At 37.5% G+C, this 16,027-nt stretch overlaps 1 protein-coding gene across 3 annotated transcripts in view; it reads right to left on the bottom strand.

Annotated features, from left to right (window-relative positions):
- Positions 1-16,027, bottom strand: part of LOC121965698 (actin-related protein 2-B) — an 18,270-nt gene extending 2,243 nt beyond the window's left edge. The window contains exons 1-9 of one of the 3 annotated variants that reach the window (XR_015776109.1): positions 15,905-16,027; positions 14,636-14,746; positions 13,742-13,957; positions 13,108-13,180; positions 12,035-12,171; positions 10,483-10,632; positions 9,176-9,321; positions 8,032-8,164; positions 6,076-6,412 (exon numbers count right to left, since the gene is read on the bottom strand). Coding sequence is in view for 2 of the 3 variants with exons in the window: in XM_088075222.1 (XP_087931348.1) it covers positions 6,242-6,412; positions 8,032-8,164; positions 9,176-9,321; positions 10,483-10,632; positions 12,035-12,171; positions 13,108-13,180; positions 13,742-13,957; positions 14,636-14,746; positions 15,905-15,952 (1,185 nt within the window). In the remaining variant the exon portion in view is untranslated. Of the gene's footprint in view, positions 1-448; positions 6,413-8,031; positions 8,165-9,175; positions 9,322-10,482; positions 10,633-12,034; positions 12,172-13,107; positions 13,181-13,741; positions 13,958-14,635; positions 14,747-15,544; positions 15,799-15,904 lie in introns of those variants that run through there. The other 2 variants (XM_088075222.1, XM_088075223.1) reach the window with 2 other exon arrangements.

Raw genomic sequence — 16,027 nt, 5'->3', positions numbered from 1 at the left:
TTTTTTTTTAAAAAAAAGTGATGATTAATTTAGTGAATTTATAAGAGAAAATTGAAATATTACAAAATTACGCTTGTAAATTTAGAATTAAAAAACATAATATTTCATGATTAAACTAAAAAAAAGAGAGAAAAGTCATAATATTATGTTAATATAATGTGGTAAATGTTTGAGAAAAAAAGTCATATTACATAATTAAATAATAATTACATAATTAAACTTGTAAATTGAGAAAAAAGTCATAATATTACAGGTTTAAACTTGTAAATTGATGAGAAATTTACGAGACTTATGATTTATGAGACTTCATTTTTATTGTGAATTAGAAAATGTTTGGAGGGGCCAGATTTGGCCCGTGGGCCATAAATTGAGGATCATTACTTTAATCCCGCCTCGCAGAGGACGGCGTCATCGTTATTTAAGACAACAGACATGAAGACAGCAGGCGTCTAAAAATCACTCTGCTTTATTTCAATCAGCTGGCAGTTATGCTCTGAACAAAACATAAAAAGGACCACCAAAAATAAAACCAGCCAGAATAACTGCGCTTGGCACTCGACTGTGTTTGTCAAGAGGAAATTATACATTTATATTTATATATGTGAGCCAAGTGTCTCCAATATACACGCAAGAATCGAGACGGAAAACCACAAATACCAGCTTTTGCGTGGTCTCCATTCCTGACGCCAGATTTTTTTAATAATACAAATAATACAAATAATCGTTAGTACGGCTGAGACGGAGAGGTGCGGTCACCGAGAGAAACTCGAATTGAAATGACTGACTTTCGTCTAAATATCCCACCTGAGAGCAGGTTTAAGGTTTCAGGTGCACAAACATCCCAGAACGATCTCATTGGCTGAGCAGAGCCGAGTTCACCGCTGAGCTTCTTACAAAGACTGTATATTTATAGGCCGACACGAAGTTAGCATCGCACTGGTTCCCCGTCAAAAACCTTACGGGATTTTTGATTATCGTCCAAAAATAAGCTCTGTGACGAACAGGAGTTTATGATTCGTACAGGTTTGGTTCAGCGTGATAATCTTCACAGATGAACGCCACTTTTGTGTGTTTCGAAGTGTAAATAAAAGAAGCAAAAACCTGTTAGGCTATAAATCAACGACATCGTGGTCGCACCACTTAAACGTCACAACTACAAACACGGTAAAAACACGTTGAAACACAATCGAAAAATATCATAAAGAGATAAATCTACAAGTTCGAGTGCGACTCGAGTGCGAAGCTGAAAAGGCGGCCAGAGTCGGAAACCCAAGAAACCCAGAGACTTTGAGACGAGGGAACCGGATGTGCAAAAATGCTGACGGACTATTGTGTTTTCCGGTTTGTCTTTCCAAATGTCCGAACGTCCATCGAATTCTTGTAAACGTAAAAGCTAAGGAACGCCTTGGGGAAATTCCTTAAAATTTGGCACAAATGTTCACTTAAATCCGGCAATGAACTGATTAAATTTTGGTGATGATAGGTTAAAGATCATGGTTACTATGACTTCATCTGTCTAAAACTCATGAATGCAGATTTCAATGATGCCTTGGAAAATTTCCTTAAATTTGGCACAAACATCCACTTGGACTCAACGATGAATTAACAGATTAGATTTGGGCGAGCACAGGTCAAATGTCACTGTGACCCCATCTGTCTGATTCTCGTGGGAGTAATCTCGAAAACAGCTTAAGGGAATTAAGATGTTTCAAATTTGGCACAAACGTCCCCTTGGACTCAGTGCTGAATGGATTACTTTTGGTGGTCAAAGATCAAGGTCATCTTGATCTCAAATCCAATTCATGCCATGATACTGGAATCTCAAGATGGCCTTAAGGAAATTTCCTAAAATTTGGCAGTAACATCCATTTGGACTCAAGGATGAACTAGTCAGATTTTGATGGTCAAAGGTCAAGGTCACAGTGACAACATATGACTCATTCTTGTAAACAAGATTTCTCAAAAACACCTTAAGGGAATTTTGTTAGATTTGTCAAAAACATCCACTTTGACTTAATGAGTTAACTGATTAGACTGATTTTGGTGGTCAAGGTCATCGTAATCTCTTTCTCTGTAACGCAATATCTCAAAAACACCTTGAGCGAATTTCTTCAAATTTGGCACAAACGTCCACTTGGACTCAACAGCAAACTGAATAGATTTTGGCTGACAAACGTCAAGGTCACAGTGACCTTGTGTCCGTCTCATTCTCGTGACTGTCATAATTTAAGAACACCTTGAGGGAATTTTCTCAAATTTGGCACAAACGTCTACTTTGTCACAGTGACCATTTTTTGGCCATAACTCAAGAATTATTCATTTGTGACAAAAAAATTTCACGCAAATTTCTAATAGAATAAAACAATGACATGATGCTATTTTTATATCCAAAAGGTAAAAGCTCAACTTTACTGTGACGTCATAACACTTGCAAAACCATTTTTTCTGGCCATTTTTAACGTCATATCTCAGGAACAGAAGAGGAGACATTTGTTCAGATACTCAAACGTTGACACTAATCTTTGATATCCACCTTGAAACTGTGCTGATCTTTTTTTTTTCTCCGCCTACTGAGATTTCTCTCAACCAATGAGATCGTTAATACTTCCAGAAATGTTTGCATCATCAGCTAACGCTTTTTCATCTTATCCTTCCCTCAACACATGGAAATATTTCCTGTAAGACATTTCCTCCGATTTGCCACCAACATCTGACTCAGGACCAGCCGATCAGTTGTTCACTTTTGTTTGATAGCGACGACCGCAGACTGTTTATAAAGACGGACGACATGACAGCTCCCCAACAGTGTAACTTTTCACTCTTGATCGCCCCCTGGTGTCTGTCTGCGGTATAGGTCATAAAGCCCGCCCCTCCATGATAGTGAATGGGTCAAACCAAAAACTCAAAGTACACGCCAAATACTTTTTTCCCAAAGATTTCTGTCTCTGAAGGTTGTTTAATCACCCTGATGTTTGTTCAAGTGTTTGTTTTTATGCTAAATTTGGTTTTATTGAGTTATTAAATTATACAAAAGGGGGATTTTCTGCCATGATGGACAGCTTTGACGGCCAATCAGTCAGCTCGCATTCAATGAAGCAGCTCGCAATTTGTCAGCCGGGTGTTTTGGCGGGAACTCTCCCTCCATGGATATCGCTACTGCGCAGACTCCGGCTGTCACTGACATTACCCTCGAAAAATGGCAACGCCCGTATCTCAGATTTTTAGCCTCACTTCAGCATAGAGGGGGTTAAGTGGGGTCGTGTCGTCCATCTTTATATATACAGTCGATGGCGCTGACTGAACCCAGATCACCTGTTGAGGGCAGGAAGCTTCACTGTGACCACAGTGAACATGGGGAATGATACAGGTAAAAAAACATAAAGACCATAAACAACAAAATAAAGACACATTAAAAAAGAGGAAGCTAAAGAAGCCTCAGTGGAGCTGAAAGCAAGGTGCGTTTTTTAAAATAATGAATACAAAAACTTTTCTCTGAGTGTCCTTTAAGGTGTAAAACTGTTAAGTGAGAGTAAAGCAACTGAACACACAAAGGCCTCTTCCATTACGGTTCATAAAAATCATCAATCAAAATCACTTCAGCACACAGTGATGCAGCATGTGGATACGAATCACAGTCCCACATCGAAACGAAGGAATGAATCGATGCTTTGTGATCGTGAAGGAATGAAAACCGCCTCTCTTGAATCCTTTTATCGATTTTGCAAAAGTTGATTTGTTGGTGGTGAGCTGGATGAGAGTAAAAATCTGATTTGTTTGAACTCTGTTGCTCAACACCACAAAGCAAACTTTCCGACACTTTGATTCGGGAAGAAGGAAAAACTAAAACTGAGGAACTTCAGGTTTCATCTCTTCATACAGAAATCTCGTGAACTCGCGTTCGGGAAGAAACAAACGTCCCAACAGAGAGAAAGACGGACAAACGAGGTGCAGCATTAAAACGGCCGCCTGCACCTACAGGACACTGACTCATCCCCAAACATTAAACAGGAAATGTGAGCGGGAGGGGGAATGTTGTTTGATCATCAGGATGTTAACCCTTTGAAACTTGGGCATATTGGCTGGATTTTTATCAAAAACAAGGGAGGAAGGCAATGAGCAACGACAGAAGAAATGACCGAAAAATGATCAAGAAATTAGTAAAAAAAAAAAGAAAAAAAAAGAGAAAAAGAAAATTAGTTTTAAAAAAAAGAAAACAAGGTAATGACCTTTAAAAAAAATACATAAAATTTTTAGATTTTCAAACAGAATTTCAAATATCGAATAATGATAATTAGAAATATAGTTTTCCCACACTGTTCTTTTTCCCCTAAACATTTTCTCCACTTTTTAAAAACAATTTTCAAATTTTACATTTTTTCACAATTTGTTGATTTTTTATTGCCCAATTGCAAGCCTCGCCTTTTTTCCATTTTTTTTTTTTATTTAAAGAAATCGCCCACATTTGGTGCTTGTGAACGGCTCTGAAAGCAGCACAAGAAAAGTGTTGTTGCTCCAGGTTTGAAAGGGTTAAAGGACACAGTATGTAATGATCTATTTGTTCAGACTCCGCACTGTGAGCATTATTTTTAATGCCGGCGTCTGTTATCACAGATTAGGTGGCACATTTTTCGCATGGCGGGGGTCTCGTTTTGGAAATGGACTCAAATGGATCACTAATAATAATAATCATCATCATCATCATCATCACCACTTTTCTCTTCAAGCTCATCTGCCTCACGACCCAAAACGTGAACAGTCTTTAAAATTCGAGAGAGAATGATTTCATCTCCAAAGAAATACTTTGACAGTTTGGAAAAATTCATTTGCTCTCAAAAGTTAAAACAACCACTTTAACGTTTGTACAGTAAATATAAAGCTACAGCCGGTTAGCTTAGCTTAGCATAAAGACTGAAAACGGGGGGAAACAGTTAGCCCTGCTCTGTCAAAATCACAAAATCACTTTAACCCTTTGAAAACTGTGCAAAGTGCCTTGATTTCTTTGAAAAACATGGTGAGAAAGCAATGAGCATCTCAAGAAGAAGTCACCCTGAAAATTGTCTAGAAGTAAGCAAAAAAAAATACAAAAAATAACAGAAATTTAGCAAAAAGAAAAAAGTAAAAAAAAAAAAGGGGGTAAGTAAAAACAAAACAAAACAAAACAAAACAAATAAGAAAATGACCTGAAAAAATTCAAATAATTCTGGGAAGTGATTTTTAAATGCATAATTATCAGAGTTCCTACACATTTTTATCTGCTAATTTTCAAAACTTTCCACGATACTTCGCCCCGTTTCCACGACTTTGTGCTAGTTAGACATTCCCGCTGCCAACGTGCATCATGTGATACTGCTGAAGCTTCAGCGGTCGTGGAGTGCAGCACTGGATTTTAAATTTGTAAAAAGTAACGGATTTTGAATAACATTAAGTATGTTTTAGGATTTTTTTAAACATATTTTGAATTTGTTTTTTTTTTAAAAAAACAACGTATATTCAAAACTTTTCCAATATAATAATAATTCCAAACCATTTCTGGGCCTCAAAAAACACATTTTCTAATTCCATAATTTTTCAGGGAATTTCATTTTCCTAAATTATGATCATTATTATTTAAAAAAAATTCAAAAGAAAGTGACGGGGGAAAAAGGCAAACAATACCTGTAAAAAGTGCTAAAAATTCTCTAATATTATTTTTAATATGAAATCATGATAATTATAAATAATGTTTTTTCCCCTTTACACTTTCCCTAGCTTTTAAAAAAAAATTCAAAATCTATTAATTTCTTACCAAGTTGCTCATTGCTTTTTTTCTCGCTACGTTTTTGACAGAAAGTTCAAAGGTCTCCATGTGAAAGGCGTCTGAAAGCAGCACACAAAAGTGATGTCACTCCAGGTTTCAAAGGGTTAAAGGAATCGTTTTTCAGATTTAGGCTTCAAGGGGAATAAAGCAGTTTTTAGGTTACAAATCCATGTTTTTCGGACACTGTTGAGGGTTAAATGGAGGACTTAACCTCGTGTCCTTAGTATTTTTTGGGTCGAGGGCAAAAATTCAACAACTCTCGCCATCAGACTTCTTACCCCAAAATCCTTCGTCCCTCATTCACTTCCTCCATCGTCCCTCTTTGACCATCCGGACACAGCGAGGTGAGGGTCGGTGGATGTCAGCGGAGGGTGTTGATGGAGGGACGGTGTTGGCGGGGAGGGAAGGCTTTTTGTTTGTTTTGGTTTTGTATTTTTTGCGTTTTTATCTGACGGTGACCCCGAGCTTCTCCAGCACCCGCGTCCCTTTCTCCTGGTACTCCTCCCGCGTCATCCAGAAGTTGTCCTTGTCCTTCATGATGTCGGCCAGCACGGCGCCGCCCAGGAACACCATGTGTTTACGCCGAGGGGGGTCCTCTATCCGGATCTTGAATTTCTGCCGGGCCAGATGAGGCGGAAAAGAAGAGCAGAGAGCGTCAACAGAGAGGAGGAGGAGGAGATAATAACGTGTTGAAGCCCCCGCCGCCCTGCGAGCTCCCTGAAATAGACTGAAGATTGTCTTTTAATTACGGGCTGCAGGATTTCCCTGAGCGGCTGCAGGAGCAGCAGAGCGAGCTTCCTCTCCAGGAACAATGAGATGTTGTATTTTCACCTCGTCATCGTGGGACCAGGACAGAGAGAGGCGTCTCTGAGGTGTGGAGGACAACTACACTCAGCTACACTGAGGCTTCAATGACCCCTCATGGTAAATATGAGAACTGCTCCAGAGCACAAGAACCACCTCTGAGGAGGAAGCCGTCTAATGCTCTTTCACAGAAAAACGTTTATGTACATCTAAAAGCAGTGAAAACTGCAGCGTGCACATCTAAAAGTGAAAAGTCAGTGCTAGACAAAATAAAAATAGATGCAAGAATACAAATAAAGTCCTCCACATGTGTGGAGGTAACAATTGTTCATGGCAGCATCACCTAGTGTGCAGACTTTATTTGTAGTTTTGCATATATTCTTTTACTGCATTTTTGTCACGGACCAGTCGGTGCGAGCTGACATCTCAAATTTGCCGAAAATCATAAAATGGAAGTCTCCCACTGTATTTCAAACTCTACGAAAACTGATGTCAACAACATGTACAATTCACAAATTATCGTTAATCAGAGGAATACAAGAAACTGAGATATTTCATAACACAAAATATGAGCAACTGTAAAAACGAATGGTGTTCTCAGTACAGGTACTGTCTTAAGGAATAGATTACTTAACCCCTCAGGGACTGTTTGGTGAATTTTACACACTTTTCCTCCTGCCTGTTGTGATAATTGTGTGTGTGTTGATGCATGTGTCCTAAATGTAGTCCAGATTGTGTATTTGAGTGTAATCAGTGAATTTGCAGCTCAGCTCCTACAACAAGTCTAAAATACACTGTGGAAACTAAATAGTTACATTCAGACTGTTCAGGTCCAAAAATGCTCCATTGAAACCCATTCAAACTGACATTTTTGATCCCACAGCCATCAGAGCAGAAAAACAGGACTTGTATTATTTCTGGGTGTCATTCTGGGCTTTTGACTCTGAATTTGTCATTTTGACTATTTTCCACCTGATGAGGTCATTTTGACCATATTTGGCATATGGAGGAAATACATGCTATTTCCACTAGGTGACCTGTCCCAGTCAATGTAGCTGCTGATCACTGACATATCCCAGACTGTCAGCAGCTACACTCACACACTGACATATCCCAGACTGTCAGCAGCTACACTCACACACTGAAATATCCCAGACTGTCAGCAGCTACACTCACACACTGAAATATCCCAGACTAAAAAAATCTACATAACATGTAGTATACTGAAAAATATTCTTATTTTGTGTTTTATTTTCATCTACCAAACATTGTGGCATCATGACAAAAACGTGGTTAAAATACTACTTGAGTGTTGGAGACTTTTGAATATTTTTGTTCTCATCATTTTAACAAGAAAGATTAACAGTGATGTCGTCCCTCATGTTTTGTTTTGGGGTTTTTTCGGTGATGTTTCAGGCGTTTGTACTCACCGACAGCTTGTCGACGTCTCCCTTCAGCACTCGCTCCAGGTACAGCTGCTTCAGCTCGCGCTCCAGGCGGGACGGCAGGCCGGGGTACATGGTGGATCCTCCGGACAGCACGATGTGTTTGTAGAACTCAGACCTGATGGGTAAACACAATGATGCATGACGAATGAATGATTTATTTTTCACTGCACCCTGACTGGCTGTGAGACACCTGTGATTTTCTGATTTTCTGCTGAGCTGCTGCTGACATTTGCTCAGCTCGTCTCTCTGATAACTTCAGATCCAGACGTTCAGGAGGTTTTTACCAGAAGCCGAAACACACGTTTATTTGAAAAAAAGTAAAAATACTGAATAAAGCAGTTTTACTTTAAAAATCTGTGTTTTTACAATGCTGTTTGGCACGATGGGACCGGAGTTGAGCTGCTCAGCTTGTTTCTCTGATAATTTCATATACAGATGTCTGATCACTCAATTTTTTCATCCGATTAACCCTCTGAAACCTGAGCAGTTTTGATTTGTCCCAACAACATAACAAGACATGGTACAAAAATTAACACAAAAAAGTAACAAGAAAATTACCTGAAAATACAAAATTAAAAAACAAACAAGAAAATTACCCTAGAAAAAGTTTTTTTAAAAATCTGTTATTATTTTGTAAATTTTATTATATTTTTTCTGTCACATAATCTTAAATATAAAATTGTAAAAATATAACTATATATAATATATAATTCTGGACATTTTTCCCTATTTTTGGGATTATTTCTTTATAATCATCTCCAACTTTTTTAAAACAAATGTTGAGATAAAAACACATTATAACAATATGACGCATGGAAACAGGACGCTATTTATCTGTTGGGGACTCTTGAATATTTTAGTTTTCATCATTTAAGCAAGTTTGGTGTTCAATAAAGTCTTTCCATGGGGATCTCATGATTTTGTCATTATTCTCACTGATACAAAAAAACTCCATATTTCATTATTATTCTCTTTATATTTTAGAAGTTCATTTTTTTCTACTTCAATATCATAATAAAAATATTTGTAATAAAACTTTTGCACTGGACGTCAGACAGAAGATCATGTGACTCATATTTTAAACTTTCCGGTGACTCTAAAAGACGGGCGCTCCCTTCCAGCTCACCTGGTGTCGATATCGGCGGCCTGGATGGTGTTGAAGAGCAGCTCGGCCACGCCCACCCCCTCCACGTTGATGAGGTGAGGTTGAAACAGAGCCTCGGGGGCCTCGAACCGCTCACCTCCCACCTTGATCAGCCTGCCGTCCGGAAGCTGCGGACACAAACAAAACCGCTGCCTTCAGAAACATAACGAGAAACTGGAAAACTGGAGAGATGTTAATGAGTAAAAAAAAAAAAAAAAAAGAAAAACGCAAGAATTAGCAGGAAATTATTTTTTTTTAAAGTACAAGAACATTTGTAAGAATAAATAAATATATACATTTTTTAAAAAGGAAACAAAAACAAAAAAAGAGCATAGAAAAATTTAATAACATTGTAACACAATTTTAAATTTGATTATGATGTTTACTTCATTTAAATTATGATAATTATTATATAGTTTTCCCGACACATTTTCCCCTCGCTTTCTAAAACTAATTTTCTAAATTTAGAATTTTTTTTTGCCATGTGTGAAACATTTAAAGAGGTATTAAGAGATGATTTTCACAAGGAAGAGAGATGAGGGCGGCCTTCAAAAATCAGCGTTTTCAAAGATGTATGCGTGTGTTTGTGTGTATGAAATATAACTATGTTATAAAATATATATAGATATATGTGCTAATAAATTTTATAACAAGATAGAAATTTTGTCATTATTTTATATATATATTTAGGTCGTTTAGTTAATAATAGCTTAATTAGGGCTTTTACATACATAAATTTTAAACTATAATTTTCTGTTTTTATCTGTTTTTATTTATTTTTCATATTTAATGTTTAATTCCTGTACATTGAGAGCAAGTCAACTGGAGTCAAATTCCTTGTTTGTGTAAGCATACCAATAAATATAATAATCTGATAAATATATATACATACAATTTCTTATATATAATTTTATATATTTTTATATATATTTTTATTATTATTATTTTTTTTTAATCTAAAATGACAATAAATGACTGAGTTGTGGGGGGGGGTGTTAAATAGGTGTAAACTTCGTCCTACTCCTTTTTGGGCACGTCAGTGCTTGTAAATGTTATTTATATAACATGTTTTTCACTTTTTTGTGCTTATTTCTTTCTTTGTTTCTTTGTTAATTCATTTACTTCCAAGTTGCTCGTTGCTTTTTTCTCATGTTGAAAAAATAAAATAAAAAAATCACTTTACTCAATTAGCTACGGGTTCGAAGGTTTAAACGCTTGTGAAAGGCATCTAAAAGCGAAGCGAAGTGTTTTCAGCGAAGGAGCAGATAAAGTTTATTAACCGGACTGACCGTGTACGACTCCACCAGCACCGTCGTCTCCAGCGCCAGCTTCTGCTCCTGCTCGATGTTGTAACCCACGTAGCAAAGCTTCTCCTTCATCATCCTCACCGTCTCAAAGTCCGCCGAGTGGTTGAAGGCGTAACCTCGCAGCAGCAGCAGCTGGAGGACGGACACAGTTCTTGGTTTTTAATTTTGAATCTATAAAGATACATAACTTTAACGTTTTACGAATAACCTGCGATAAACAACAACTTTCCCAGCAATAACAAAAATAAACTGAAATCGGGTTTGATATTTGTATATAAAACTGGGATAATTGTTCGTGTCGTATGTGTGTGTGTATATATATATATATATATATATATGCCATTTGGGAAGTAGTTTTGTAGAATGTGAATGTATATATAGGAGTAGGAATAAATAAATGTGTACATGTGATATTTTTATTGATTTTTTTTTATTTTGACAAAAGGTCTGCTGCCTTTTGTTGATTCATAATTCAATAAAACAGCACCACCTTGTGCCAAAAAATATGTTGCTGTTCATTTACTTGCACACTTAGTATCACGTTAAACGATTTAAACTTAAATCGACAAAAACGCGCATTTTTAATATCTAATGAACATTTTCATAATAGAAAAAAAATAAATCGACTGCATTACAGGATAATTTGCATTCTTCATATTTTGAAAAATGGAAATAAATTAAAAAGGTAGGATGAAAGGATAACAGCAGTACAACTCAAAGTACTGAAAGTACTGAAAGTACTCCCCACTGTTACAGCAGCAGTTTAATGTTTTCTAAACCTTTAAGGTTGTTTGGATTATTCTAGATGTTTGCATTATTTAGATTAGTTTTTTAACGTGTTTTCTTTTGTCAGTTATTAATTTAGTCAGAAACAGAATCCGGTTTTATTGTCAAGTACATTTACAGCCAACGTGACTTGGTGTTTTGGTGCAACGCAATTAACAAAAAGCATTGAATTTAAATAGTATAAGACATAAGATAAAGATAAATAAGCAATTTAAAAATATAAAATGATATTAAATGAAAAAATATAATATATGTTATATATTATATATGTTATGTATTATTTATGATTTTTTCCACAGTGTTATTTTCAATTTGCTTTAAATAATGTTGTTGACATTGTATTTGTTGTAAACTGTTTTTTGTGGAAAACAATTCTTAAAATATAAAAAAATATTTATAAATATGTGCCAATTAAGCCTCCTTGAACTGAGCTCCTTTAATTATTATTAGTTTCCACGTGATTATTATTCAGATTTTTGTTTTGTAGTGAATTGGGAACTATGGGACACCCGTGGTTATAGATACAGGTAGGCAGGTATGACCAGCATGCACCTGGGTGGGCGAAATGTTTTGGGTTTTTTAATCAGAGCGGCAGCCGTGACTTCTCTGTTCCCGTGTTGGTTTGTGGTTATGAACGTCCCAAATGTTAAACTGACAAACAGCCGCCGCACCTGCACACATCCACCAAACATCAGAGAGAAACTGACGGAAACACGACGGCGGTCCGGCGCTGCGCTGCTGTCGGTACCTTGATGAGGTAGCGCGTGATGTCCCTCCCCGCGATGTCGAGGCGTCGGGTCAGGTGAGGCAGCGAGAAGCCTTCGTACACCGGGCAGATGTGGGTGACGCCGTCGCCAGAGTCGACCACCACTCCGGTCAGCAGACCTTCAACAGAAAAGCGCAAAGACGTGAATCGCCCCGAAACTCGAGCACTCCTGCTGCAAACCGTAAAACTTTAATAACAGCCCGAGCTGTTTAAATCATTAACGTCAACATGTGTGGGACGGGCGTCTACACGGGACCGGCTTTTATGTCCTTTCCTTTTTGAGACCTGATTGGCTTTATTTTATTCCAAAATACGTAAAGAAGGTAATGAGCAAATAAAGACGAAATAAAGAAATCCAAACAAACAAACACAAAAACAAAAATAAGTAAAAAAGTATAATTAAGTAAAAAAAAACACAAAGCAAGAATTAACCTTAAAAAATGCTTAAAATTAAAAATAAGTCTGTTAAATAATTTTAAATATATCATTATGAATAAAGTTTACTGGGCATTTTTCCTTTGCTTTTTTAAAAACAGTCTTCGACATCTACTAATCTATTCTATATCTATAACATCTTTCTTGTTTTTTGTGCAGAAAATAGCGTCTTTTTCGATGCTCCTGGTTTCAGTAAAATAACTGAGCTGTGAATAACCTCACCGAGCTAACATTGTGAGTATTATGTCCATAATGACAAAAGTTTAAACATAAATACAGATTTGTCTCAGTGATCTAAGCAGCTAACTGACGTTAACTCCAGCAGGTCGCCAACAAAAAACTTAAAAAAAACTCTGCAGGGTAACCGAGCCTCTGACAGAGACGGGCCTTTATTTGTCAAAATGTGGAGCCACACCGGGCTACTGAAAGCAACTGGGCTTTTATTTGGGGGATGTCCGTAGACTGGGACACAGTATTTTTTTACGGCTCCGTGCACATCCGGCGTTTACAGTAAAAGGTCTGAAATCATCGATTATTTTTCTGCTACGGGAGAAAAAATCTCTGCAGCTTGTTACTTTCAGCTCGTGGATCTTCTTCAAGTGTTACGAAGACAAACAAACCTTGAGCGTAGAGAGTGAGGACGGCCTGGATGGCGATATAAACTCCTGTGAACTGGTACGTTTCAAACATCACCTGGTAGGAGAACACAAAGCAACAGTTAACCCTTTGAAACCTGAGCAAACTGGCTTGATTTTGTTCAAAAACATGGGAGAAAGGCAAAGAGAAACTTGAGAGGAAATTAACCAAACATTTACAAAAAAAAAAGAAAATTTGCAATAAAATTGCCTAAAAATCAAAAAAAGAAAAAATCATACAACCCCCCCTAAAAAAACCCAATTAAATGAGTAAATGAAAATGTGCTTATAGACAATATAAATATTTTTATTATAATTATAAATATAATTTTTTTGACATTTTTTCCTAGCTTTTTTATAAATTATTTTTCCAAATGTACTAATTTCTTGCAGCCTCTGTAACATTTCTTGCCAAGATGGTCATTGCCCTTATTTCCCAGGTTATAAAACAAAAATAAATACATTTCTCAAAGTGAAGGCGTCTGATGTAACACAAAAAAACAGATGCCGGCCCAGATTACAAAGAGTTACACAAAGAAGCACAACCCGGATTTGATGTTTTTGTGGTTCTGTAACGTGTTGTGCATTCACAGATTTATAATAAATCAGGATGCGTCACCTCGATGATCTTCTCTCGGTTCTTGGTGGGGTTCATGGGCGGCTCCGTCAGAAGGATCTTGCAGTCGCGCGAGCTGATGTTGAGTTTCTCGGGGCCGAAGGTGTAGTCCCACAGGTGCTTCATGTCGTCCCAGTTCCTGACGATGCCGTTCTCCATGGGGTAGTTCACCTCCAGCATGGAGCGCAGCTCGCTCGCCTCGTCCCCCACCATCAGGTCCTGCCAGAGGTCAAAGGTCAGCACTTCAGCGGACTAAGGGACATGCTTTGGACGCGCGGGAAGGGAAATTTACTGTCACTGCTGAGTTAGAAATAGGGATCCACAGATTATCGGCCTGGCTGATTGTTGGGCCGATATTTGGCATTTTGCTGATTATCTGTATCAGCGTTTTATTTTAAAAACCGCCAATAAAATTAATTAATTAGTAAGTGCAAATAAAGTGTCAGCATGGGAGAAACTTTTACTCTGTAAAACCTCAGGGAGCTATTTTTATTCTATTTTATGTATTTTTTATATTTGACTGTTTTTTTTAAAAAGTTGCAGTTTTAGTTTTGATTAAACATTTGATGAAGGCATTATAACAAAGATTTGTGTTGAAGCCTGTTGTCTTCCAAATTCTAAATTTCGACAGAAAGATTTTCATTTTTGTTGTAAACGCATATCGGTTTCAAATATCGATAATCGGTCTCATTAACTACTAATAATTAGCATCAGTATCAGCCCTGAAAAAACAATGTCGGTCGACCCCTCACACGAATTCCTTCAGTGTTCGGGAGGTTTTTAGTCAGAGTCGAATCATCTCTTCCTCTCCAAAACAAACAGACCAGCTGATTTAAACCGCTAAAAACACTAAATAAACATGCAAACAAGGAGGTCCTGAAAGGATCTCAGTGTTACCTTGATCTCAATATTGCCAACTTTCGCTGTGGAGCGGATGATTGGCCGGCCGACCAGCGCTGGGAAAATGTGTTCGGGGAAGTTGGAGCCTGCATAGCCACATTTGACAAACTGAAATAAGAGAAGGAAAATCACGTGTTACAATATTTAAAATAACACGTTCACTGCATAAAATCAGCTGCCTTCAAGGCATGTTTTCTTTAGAATTTGGCATTAAAATAAACACATAATACAACCATTTAAAGTTGTATGTCCCTCCCCCTAATGCCACATATATTTAAGAAACCAAACATTACCAACATTTAAGCTTTAAAAATCACCAAAAGTTTTTTAAAGGAAAAAAAAGACACCCAGTTGAACGTTTTATGAAAATTATTTGACATGCTTTCCCTTTATAGCACCACTCCCTCTGCCCTAATAAATAATGAACAGTCCCTAAACAAAGCAGGCTCATGCAGCTGCACCACAGGTTTCATGGATTGTGGTTATGATGGATTGTGTAATTTTGGTGACCTCTCAAGGAAACTTTTTCAAGGAAATCACAAAAAAGTCCCTTCCCGTCTCATAACACCAAAAATTAAAAAATAAAGATTTTTTTAAATTAAAAATCACAAAAAAAAATTAAAAGAATAACAAAAAATATTTTAAAAAAACACCAAGAGAAAAAATTGTATACTCCTAAGCAAAAAAAAAGAATAATAATAATAATAATAATAATAATAAGTAAAAAAAATGATCTGACATGCCTCTCCCTCTTTACACCGCCCTCATAAATAACAAACAGTCCCTTACGCACGACACCAGCTAACTAAGTTAACGCATGTAAAATCACAGTGTAGGTAATTAGATTATTTAACGTTATTACCTGAAAAAAACAGTAATTTTCAGGTGCTTTATTTCTTTGTTTACCTGAGGGGACGATGTTTAGTTTAACTGTCAGAACACACAAAGTTAGTAACCACAGCTAACTGAAGCGGCTAAAGCGTTAGCTTCCAGCCTCAAAAACGACGTTACATTAATGACTAAACGCCGGCGTTTGGCCGGTGACCTCGGACGGTTTTAAAAAGGATGAATCGGTGTGTTTTGGCTGCAGACGGATGATCTGAATCCAGCTGACAGACACATTCCTGCTCACACACCCAGACCCAGACGGGCTAACGTTAGCCTGTTAGCTCCCGCTCACTTCCTGTTTCCAGCTGTCACAACAAACTTCACCTCCGGAGCGCCGACAGCGACGCTTTCAGCGGCGGCGCCGCAACCCAAACTCACCCCGGTTCCGTTGTCACAAACCACGACTTTTCTGCCCTGACTGTCCATGTTTATTGCCCTGAATCCGGCGGCGGCGGCAGACTCTCTGCCTGCTCTCCGACGACAAGCTAACACACCGGCGGA

This window comes from Plectropomus leopardus, chromosome 3, assembly GCF_026936395.1.
Source record: "Plectropomus leopardus strain MGB_pleo_1.0 chromosome 3, ASM2693639v1, whole genome shotgun sequence".
Taxonomy (NCBI): domain Eukaryota; kingdom Metazoa; phylum Chordata; class Actinopteri; order Perciformes; family Serranidae; genus Plectropomus; species Plectropomus leopardus.
The sequence above is the reverse complement of the archived record's forward strand: the minus strand, read 5'-3'. Positions and strand labels throughout refer to the sequence as shown.